General features: G+C 45.8%; 1 protein-coding gene across 4 annotated transcripts; it reads right to left on the bottom strand.

Moving 5' to 3' along the window:
- Positions 1-3,826: 3,826 nt before the first annotated feature.
- Positions 3,827-10,689, bottom strand: FIGNL1 (fidgetin like 1). 4 transcript variants are annotated; one of them, XM_045002988.1, is made up of 3 exons: positions 10,215-10,485; positions 6,570-6,894; positions 3,827-6,116 (listed from the first exon to the last, which is right to left on the bottom strand). In XM_045002988.1, the coding sequence occupies exons 2-3, from the start codon at positions 6,889-6,891 to the stop codon at positions 4,822-4,824; spliced, it is 1,617 nt and encodes a 538-aa protein (XP_044858923.1). In that variant the 5' UTR covers positions 6,892-6,894; positions 10,215-10,485; the 3' UTR covers positions 3,827-4,821. The 4 variants fall into 4 exon arrangements, with proteins under 4 accessions (XP_044858923.1, XP_044858922.1, XP_044858920.1 ...); XM_045002987.1 differs by lacking the exon at positions 10,215-10,485 and adding an exon at positions 10,602-10,689 and having other exon boundaries at positions 3,827-6,894; XM_045002985.1 differs by having other exon boundaries at positions 3,827-6,894.
- Between the last annotated feature and the right edge of the window lie 105 nt (positions 10,690-10,794).

The following is a 10,794-nucleotide window of genomic DNA, read 5'->3' as shown; positions in this document are numbered from 1 at the left end:
AAAATATATAGGTAAAAAATGTGAAAAATAATGGCACCATCATGGTAATCACCCACTGAGCATCAGTAAATGTGTGGAGCAATTTACTATGTTATCATAAACATTTTTTATATAAATCTTTGATCCCAGCAAAGATTTACTAGCAGAGCCTTGGTCTTTTTACTAAAAACTTTGTAACATCACAAAATATCTACATTTTACTAGTATACCTATTACCACACTTGTAAAAACATACAGCATAATTATCAGTATAAAACATACAGCATAATTATCAGCCTTCAAAGCTCCAGCTAACCTAGAAGCCTTCATTCACATGGACAATTCATCATAGAAACTCCAAGACAAGACAGTACAGAAATTTGGTTAGCTAACACAAAAAAATCTGCAGTGCAGTGGCCAACCGCTACACTCACCGCTAATTTATTTTGAGGATTTTAACCCTATTCCATGACACACAAGAAGGGCACACTAGCAAATCCAGTTTTTTAAGATGAAATCTATGTAGCACAACCATGCTACCTTCCTGACCCTTCTGCTAAACCACATAATTATCAGGAGACAACTGGGAGACTTTAATATTGCAATGATCTTCTCAACAGTTGTCACTGTGGTAGACTGTATTTTCAAAAACTAAATGGGTTAATCTCATGGAGACAGAATACATTTATTCAAGTTTAGAATTAGCTATAGGAAAAGAATTAACTAAGTTAGTCAATCAGTGTTAAATATTACAATGCTTCTTCTGTCTTGTGCAATTTCTCTATTACTTAGTTGATAACTGTTAAGTTAGACAACGTTCTGCCTTGCTCTAAAACATGAAGTGTACAAAAATCAAATAGTTAAATAATGTAATTTATACATCTCTTCCTCCCTATTATGGAAAAAATTACAAAACCCAAGACTAGCCTTATGCAGGACATAAGTTCTGTATGCACACAAAACAGCAATGAAAGTTTTATGAAGCCATTTACACAGCTGTTCCACCAAAAACCCACAGCTACTGCTGCATGATTTGTGTTATTTCAGTGGGATAGGAAGAGCCACACTGAAGTAATTTAAAAATAATATTAAAAAGGGCATTTATGCTTAATAAATTAAAAAGAACATTAAACAACTAGTTTTCTTTATTCAGACTTTTTAGAAGTTTTATAAGTGTTCAAAATGACACAAATTCAGAAAATACCTTTCCATATTTGTTTCAACAATATACATACAGGCACTTGAAAAGGACCATGATTGCTTCCATTTACTTTTCCTCCACAACAGAATGGAAAATGTTTGCTAAACAGGGCAAATGAGCAGATGCTTGGGCATGAGGGGGTCCTCCTGGCAGCTTTGTTAAATGTGTGATATATAGAGAATCACTAACTTTGTTGCTGTTTTTTTTTGTTTTTTTTAAAGATGAGCTTAAATTTGGTTGTCTAGACCAGTGCTTTTCAAAGCTGGTCTGCCACTTGTTCAGGGAAAGCCCCTGGTGGGCCAGGCCGGTTTGTTTACCGGAAGCGGCACAGGCCGAGGGATGTGCTGGCCGCCCTTCCCGCAGCCCCCATTGGCCTGGAGCGGTGAACCACGGCCAGTGGGAGCTGTGATCGGCCGAACCTGTGGAGGCAGCAGGTAAACAAACCGGCCCGGCCCACCAGGGGCTTTCCCTGAACAAGCGGCGGACCGGCTTTGAGAACCACTGGTCTAGACTAAGCTCTTGGCAAATGGAAATGCTTGTTAAATATGACAGAGCAGAGGTCTTCAACTTTGGTCTACAGATTGTTAGCTGGTCACACAATACTGGCTATTCTTTATTTCCAGCTGCTAAATTCATGAAAAGACAGTCAAAACACATTAAAATGCTCTTACTATTACTTTTCCATTTGGTCCACACTACAAAAAGTTTGGGAACTTCTGCAATAAAGCAAATGTATACATGGGAAAAATTTCAGTCCATACATTCAGTATTCCTCTAGCCTCAGCCCACTGTTGAAGTTGTAATATTTCAGAAAGGGAACTCTCAGCTTAGGACAAAAAAGGAGTTGGGCAAATGCATATGATTTTTTTTAAATTAACAAAATGCTATATGTAGAACATCTTTCTATCACCTCTCTTATTTAGCGTGCTAGAAAGTGGCAGAGAAGGTCTGTATGAAGAACCTTCTGACTCCATTCATCCAAACAATAATAGAATCATATTTTGTCAGCAACAAAAATACATTCAGAAGCATATTTATCTGAAGTATACGTAACTGACCACGAGCATTTTGAAATTATTTAAAATGTATTTTTAAAATGACGTAGATCTATGAATACGTCTTAGAATACTATAATGTACACATCTGCATAAAAAAAATCTCAAACAGTAAGTTCTCTTTAAACTATTTTTAATGTTTCAATCAATAGTGATTCTTAGGACTGTCTACACTAGAAAATTAGGTTTTTAAACTACGTCGCTCAAGAGTGTGAAAAATCCACACTCGAGTGGCATAGTTAAGCCAACCTAAGTCCCCATGTACACAATGCTAGGTAGAGGGAAGAATTCTTCTGTCAACTGGACTTCCGCCTCCCGGGGAACTGGATTATCTACATCGATGGGAGAATCCCTCCCATTGGTGTAGGTCGATCGTAGAGGATCTCCCAGTCAATTGCGATCTCCAGCATAGTGTGGCTGCAGCTAAGGCAGACTCCCTGCCTATCCCGGCCCCACACCACTCCCCAAAGCGGCCAGTGCAGCTCTATGGCCCAGGAGGGTAGGGGGCTCCCTGCACGCTGCTCCTGCCTACAAGCACTGTGCCTGCAGCTCACATTGGCCTGGAGAGCTGCGAGGGTGGTGCTTGCAGAGATGGGCAGCATACAGAGCCATGTGCCACCCGCCCCCACCCACCCACCGACCGCAGGAGCAGCGTGGGGCCAGGGTAGGCAGGGAGCCTGCCTTAGCCTTGCTGCAGCCACCACTGACTGGGAGCGGCTGGAGATAAGTGGTGCCCAGCAGGAAGCTGCACCCCACTCCTCATCCCTGAGCCCCCTCCGGAGCCAGCACCCCAAAAGCCCTTCTGCACCCTGAACCCCCTCTTGCACCCCAAACCCCAGGCCTTACCTCCCTCCCAGAGCCAGCACCCTGTACCTCCTCCTGCACCCCAACACTGTGCCCCAGCCTGGAGCCTTTCCAGAGCCCGCACCCTGCACCCCCTCCTGCACTCCAACCCCCTGCCCCAGGCTGAGCCCAGAGCCCCCTCCCATACTACCAACCCCTCGGCCTCAGCCCCGAGCATGCACCCCCCCACCTCCAACACCAACCCCCTGCTCCTGCCTGGCGAAAGTGAGTGAGGTTGGGGGAGAGTGAGGGATGGGGGTGGGGGCCTAGAGTGAGCAGGACAGGGCTTTGAGAAGGTTGGGGGGGGGGAGATCCTGGGTTGCCCTTAGATTCAAAAAGTGATCTTGGGCATAAAAAGGTTCTACCCTGAAGTGCTACAGTGGTGCAGCTGTGCTGCTATAGTGTTTTAAGTGTAGTCAAGCCCTAAGAAAAACTTTAATAATAATAAAAAAAAATCTCAAAATTATTCTGAACTCAATGTTTTCTATAGTCTCATACCCCTGCATAATTAAGTCCCAGGTTGGCGTTAAAAATTTACCCAAGCATCACCAGTAATTTATCCATATTTAGAGAATTTCTACTATCACAATGATGTAGAACAAAAACTCAGTTTGAAGAACTTTACATTTAATTCCTTTCTTAAAACAATTTGTATCTTAAAATTAAACTCATACCAAAACAAATGAAGATAAATCAGAGAGATACTGTAAACATTAAATACATATATTGTAGTTAATCACAGGCTACGCAAGAGAAATGCTCCTTTTAAAAAAAAATTCCAATTGATACCTTTTACTAGGAGACAGCAAGTGTGTAATAAAGCATACCAAAACATGAGAATACCATCCCCTTTCTGTTCAATCACCACAAAGTATATTATAATCAGAATTCTTCTGGTTACTATGATGAAATCCTACAATGATGTGCTAATACGGACTCCATACTTCCACAAGTCCTCACTTCAAAGTTATTCTGCATGGGTGCACGATCCGAACTACTGCAACTGTTCACGGGCTCAGAACCAGAGAAAACTGTTTTGTAATGTATTTGAATAGTTACAGAACAAAATACTTTATGAACATCATAAATTACCATTCGTACGGTTAAAGCATGTATGTCCAGTATCTCAGATTTGCATACTGTACTGCATAAGATTATTAACGAGAACAATCATTAACATTGTACAGAAATAATATTGGGGTTTTTTTGTTTTGTGGATGCTCTCCATTGGTTGATGTGGGTGGGTTGCTCTTCCCAGCTATTGTGGAGGTTAAATGCAATAAGAATGGATCAGACGAAAGGTCCATCTTCCGACAGTGGCCAATGCCAGGTGTCCCAGAGGGAATGAACAGAACAGGTAATCATCAAGTGATCTATTCCCAGCTTCTGGCAAACAGAGGCTAAGGACACCATCCCGGCTAATAGCCACTGATGGACCTATCCTCCATGAATTTATCTAGTTCTTTTTTGAACCCTGTTATTGTCTTGGCCTTTTCAACATCCTCTGGTTGAGAGCCTACTGCAAACTCTCTGCATTGAAGTGCATTTCATTCTCAGAACTCAGGGCAAGGAAGCAACATAAAATCCAATAATGAATTTAATCACATTTATTAAAATAGCTTTATTACAAAGAATTGTTATAACAAAAAAAACTTGAACATTGTAAATGACTGTTGATCTTAGTGTGGGTATGTGTGAGACAGAGAGAGAAAGAAAAACTTCTGCACAACAATTCAGATGCAGTTATCTTCCACAGCCAAATGTTTGGTTCCAGTTTTCATATAGTTCCAGATCCTTTGAAGACACACTGGGTCGCACAGTTTTGAAAGCACTGTCAAAGTCAAGAAAAGAAATAGGCCGAACTTGTTCGGGTGTGATGGTTGCAATGTCCATGGACTGAAGGCTACGGATAGGACCTAAAGAAGCTTCTCGACACAGCTGTGTCATGTCTGCCCCAGAAAATCCATCAGATTTTTTAACTATGAGCTCAACTTCCTCTTCTCTTAGACAGCAGTGCTCCTTTGACATCAGACGAGTTACAATCTGCTTCCTAGCTGAAGCTTCAGGAAGAGGGATGTACAGCCTTTTTACCAGTCTTCTTCGGGCAGCCTCATCAATTTCTTGTGGCCGATTTGTTGCTCCCACCACTAGAATACGGTCTTCAGACGAGGTTGTTGCTCCATCCAACTGGACTAAAAATTCAGTTTTTATTCTTCTAGAAGATTCATGTTCCCCATCTCCACGCTGAGACAAGAGAGAATCGATTTCATCAATGAAAATCACAGCTGGCTGCTGACATCGTGCCACAGTGAACAGTGCACGAACCATCTTTTCCCCCTCACCTACCCACTTGGAGGTCAGCGAAGAGGCACTGATGCTAAAAAAAGTAGCTCCTGATTGACACGCAATGCACTTGCCTATAAGAGTCTTACCTGTCCCAGGAGGGCCAAAGAGAAGAATTCCTTTGGGAGGACCACGTAACCCTGTAAAGATGTCTGGTCTCAGCATAGGCCAGACTACTATCTCCTTTATAGTTGCTTTAGCAAAGTCTACTCCAGCAATGTCATCCCAGTTCACTGGAGGTCCATGGTCCATGATCTCGTGCATAATAAGTTCAATCATTTTTGGTTCTATGTTCTTCAAACGTTCATCCACTGGAAATGAAGACTCTGTTGGTCCAGCGCCATAAGGTTTATACTGCGGCCCTCCATTTTCATTCCCATCTTGTCTTGGCACCGGAGGGACAAATTTTCCAAATGGACCCCGAGACCTTCCAGCTCCCAAAGATTTTTTAATACCACCATAGGATGAGACTGGTGTGCGTTGAGGCTGATTGTGATATTTCTTTTGCTGGTCTACCCAGAGCTGTTCTTTTGCCGTTTTAAAATCATTGCTCTCTTCACTCCCATTTCCACTCCCTACAAAGTTCTTGGCTTCTGTACTAATGGAGGGCTTGGAAGAAGCAAGGCTGGAAGTTGTACTGTTGCTTTCATCACTGGAGCTATAAAATGTTTTCCTTTTTCCTGGATTTCCCGACCCTGCCAGAAGAGAGGAGTGATTAGAAAAAGACAAATTCTGTCCAATCTCAAAATGACTTGCGGGTTTCACAGAACTGCTACTTGCTGCTTTGTTGTTTCCAAATAATGGACTTGCATAGAAACCTGTATTAGGCAGTTCATTTAAAGAGGCAGAGGAGGCAGGAAGTATATCTGTAGTTTTGGTCACAGAAGGCACACTACTTTGAAAACATTTCAAAGATGAGAGACTCTCAAGAATATCTGGTCCCTGACTTATACATTTTGATGAGTTAGCCCAGAGGTCAGTATCTACAGCACTGCTGCACACATTGAGTTTAGGCAGACCTGGAGTAACAGAGGCACTGACCTCCTTATCAACTACCACAAAGGCATCTGCTGGTGCCATCAGAGAGCTTTGGAACTTTTTGCCAGCATGCATCAACTCCTGAACACTCTTTAATTCAAACACATTACTTGTTGTCAAGGAGGACTGCCACTTGTCACTGTCATTTTGCTGACATCTTGCCAAAGTCAAAATGTTTTCAGCGTAGTTATTCAAGCCAGTCTCTGCGTTGTCAGAGTCAATAATGGCAGAGTATTTCTCTGCATATTTTTTGAACAGGTTGGTAGCACAGACCTGGGAGATCTCAGAGTTTGCCCATGCATACTGAATGTGCAGAATCTGTGCACGGTATCCATCTGCCTTCTGTCCTGGTGTACAGGTGTCAGAGGTAATCGCAAAGTAATTCTTCTGCCATTCATTCAGGTGTACAGCACTAGAGACAGGTGTCTGCATGATCTATGATGAAAGAAACAGAAAAAGATTTTGCATTAAGTTACAAAGAAAAAAGTTAATTTCAGTCACTACATTATATTTTTGCTACCTTCTCCCTTCTAAATTCATAAATGTATAGTTAATTAATTGATTACTATTTTAAGTCAGAGGGATAGCCAGCAGACTCTGTATGACACTTAGCTGGGCTGGATACTTTACCATTCCTACAAAAAACAACAACATTTATGGCATAAAACCGTTAGGATCCAGACTTTTCTCTCTCTCCTTGCAGACTGCTCCTTATAACAGGTCTCCCTGGGAGCGGGGTTAAGAGGAGAACTGCAGAGTAACAGCTGGCCAGATGAGGCGAATTAGCTAAACACAAGTCAGCAATGGTTAATCCTTCTTGGAGAGAAGTCTATAGAGTATTACTTAAGACAAGTATTTAGTTGTCAGAATTAAGAATCTGTTACTATGACACTAGTGGAAATGATGAAAATACATAAAGTTTGTGGGCTGAGGAAAAGGGAAGAGACTGGAAAGCATAGGGCAGAGTTTAGTACAGGGTGTTTGTGATTTTTTTAAAAATGAAAATTAAGAGCATGTATTACTCGATAGCAAATGCTAGAGAACTTTCCAATAATTCACCTTTTCAGATTAAAACTTGCCATTGCTTTGTTTCTGTCCACCAGTGAACCTTTTAGTTTTACAAATCCCTCCAGGTGTTTTTAAATTAAAACTGAGGGTGCACTTCTTTTTACAGAGCTACAGTAAAAGTGGCTGAAGTATGAGAGATAAAATATGGCCTGGAATGAGCCTTTCACTAAATTTGGAAAAATATATATACACATACATTGTATTTGATTGACTTTCAAAGTTATCATCTCTTTGAAGTGTGCCTATTAGGCACATGCAATGCTAATTTTGGTAAAGCCTAGACTTAATGGTATCAGTACAGGCACATGTGCGTCAGTTTGGGAAATCCACAATTATCTCAAAAGACTTTTTAAAGAGCTCTTATCCTGCACCAGTCAACCCTCTTCTCCAGTAATTCTAGTCCTTCAGTCTCCCCACGAACTGTGTTTGTTTCAATGTGTTATAGTTTCAAATTGATCAGGTTCTAGGTCTTTGGCCTCAGAGTGCATTGTGACGTTCAGTAAATTTAAATCAATGATTGTGGAGTAGAAATTGAGCATGTTTATAACTGAGCATTTAATCTGGGCTCCAGAACCTGAGTCACTGGTAATGATACACAAGATGGAAATAGTCCAACCTGATTCTCACATCCTAGCCTGAGTTTGCAAACCTGCCATTTGGGGAGGAGGGAATCAAACATTTTTATTTGCACATCCAGATTAGAAATCAGTGAGACACAATGGAATCCCACAATGCAATTTTTACCATCATCTTTCAGGGTAAAGCCCATACAACGCTCTTAAACTTACAATATAAATGAGATTAGAACACTGATGATACACATCACAAGCAACATATTTTAGTAATCTAGTTCTATCTGTGAATTAAGGTGCAAGCAATTTGCTTCCTATGCCTAACAGAACAAACAGCACATTTAGAGACAGGATGCCACTAGTAGGTCAGATTACACATATCAGACACTCTTTACTAAATGAACACACATTTCAGGAACATTTCATAAAGTGCAATATGTTACAAGCAGTGGGTCTATAGTTCAATGGTGGAAATTCATACTGTAAATTCAGTTATTGCCAGGTGTATGCAGTCTACACCCATGGAAAGGCCCAGAGGAAGAAATTTGGGGGCCTGGTAAATCATGTGGGCTGGGCCCCTATTCCCATTTCATCCTGGTTAGATATGGGGGCACTAAGCTCAGGGCCTTACGCACCCTTCAGTACCAAGTTTACCATGGCTCCGGGCCCAGAGTCAGAAGGGGCCCCAGCTAGCCCGATCCCCCGGAAAGCTAATCTAGCCAGGAAAGCTACCCCCGCCCCTGCTCCACCTCATCCCAGCCCTGCCCCCACTCTGCCCCTTCTCCCGCAAGCCCCTTCCCCTGAGCTATGAATCCTAGGTGACTGCAGCAGGGGTCAGGCCCACCCTGCACTCACCGAGTGTCGGGAAGTGGAGCAACCCGGGCCCAGCCCTCTCCGCCAGCTCCTAGCTGCGCCACCGATGAGTGCTGGGGGCATTTCCCCCCTCCTCCAAAGTCTAGGAGCCGGGGAGCAGAGCAGAGCGGGCTGGGGACGGGTCATTCTACTTCCCGCTACCCACAACCCGCTCCGCTCCTGCCCCCCAAGCCTGGAGAGGAGATGGAGCGGTGGGGAAGGGGTAGAGGATCATGATGGGGAAGAGAAGAGGACGGGGGAAGCTGGGGTGGGGGGAAGCTGAAGCCCAGCATGCGGTATCCCCTTTGCAGAAGCTGGAGCTCCCCTGTTAACCCTCACTCTGACAAGCCCCACCTCCCCTGCATCTGTACCACCCTGATGTGCACCCCCTAGACACCCTCCCCAAAGCCCCAACCACCTGGACCCCCACCCAAATGAACCGCACCTCCCCTGCACCTAGACACACACACCCCGATGAGCCCCAAACACCTTCCCCTGGATCCCCTGCAGAATCCCATTGCCCCTGCACCTGGAACCCTTCAATGAGCTTCTGTGCATCCAGATCTCCCAGAGCCACCCACACCTAGATTGCCCCACAGAGAACTCTTTTACCCCCACCTGGATCCCCCCACACCTGGTGCGCCTGGCACAGGGGGGCAGGGCCGGCGCTTGCACTGTGTCAGGTGCAGCCTCACTGCCAAGTCCCTGTCCCAGGGTGGAGGCTGCAGGGTAATCTCCCACCTCCACGCAACCAGTGGCCTGTGCTCCCCACTGCCATGTACTCCCATTTTAAAATATTGTGCATAGAATTTTTAATTTTCTGGTGCAGAAGCCCCTCAGGAATATGGGGTGCTGTGGAGCTGTGATGGTGGGACTGTGAGGAAGGTGGTGGGCAGGGGGATGGTCTATGGGCACTGGGTGAGTGGTGCAGGATGATATGCAGTTGTGGGGGGAGGCCAGCAGGGGAGATCTCTGGAGGGGAGGGGGCGGGCCATAGAGATCTATAGTGGAGGTCTCTGGGCAAGGGGGCCCTGGGCATAAGGGTGGGGTGCCGTGGTGCAGGCCCACCCTGAAGGGGAAGGGGCTGGACAGGCCAGTGTGCGTCTGGCAGCTGCAGGTTTGTAAACAGTGCCCTCCTGCTGGGTCGCGCTGAGCGGGGCTGCTCTCTCCGTGCTGTGCCTCACTGCCCCCCGCCCCACGGGGGCCCACAAACATGTGTGGCACCGGGCCCACAAAAAGTTAATCCGGCCCGGGCACCCTTACCTATTGCATATGTATGTCCCGTGGGGAGCTGCTGCTGCTGCTGCCTGGTCTCACCTGTGCAATCCAAACAGCTTCCCACCGGTCTCAGCGGGTACGCACGGGGGAGGGGCGGAACCGATTTAACTAAGGGGCTGGCACCGTAGCACGTTTCAGCCCGCTCTGCCCGCCGCCCCGCGCGGGCACAACCCCCCTGCAACAGGCGCGGCGCGCAGCCCGCGGCAGGGCGCCCTAGTGCGGACTTGCAGCACGCGCAGCAGAGTCCGCGCGGGCAGGGCAGGGCGGGGCGGGGTGTCCGCAAGTCTCCCCGAAACGTTCGCCCCCACGCGGCTACGACCCGTCTCCCCCGCGCGTTCCACTCTCGTCTCGCGGGCTCCAGTCCCGCCCTACCTTAGCCAATCGACCAACCAACTCAGCGTCAGAGAGCGCAGGGGGGGAGGGGGGAATGGAGGGGAGAGGCGCAGCCAATCAGAATCCGTGGGGGGGAGAGGAGGGAGAGAGAGAGAGAAAAAGTGGCGGGCAAGTGGGCGCGCGCCGCCATCCCCAGCTCTGGGATACCCCGTAGAAAGCCCGGCCGTGGCGG

This window comes from Mauremys mutica, chromosome 2 (assembly GCF_020497125.1).
Source record: "Mauremys mutica isolate MM-2020 ecotype Southern chromosome 2, ASM2049712v1, whole genome shotgun sequence".
In the NCBI taxonomy this organism is placed as follows: Eukaryota; Metazoa; Chordata; order Testudines; family Geoemydidae; genus Mauremys; species Mauremys mutica.
This window is presented reverse-complemented; position numbering and strand designations above follow the sequence as displayed.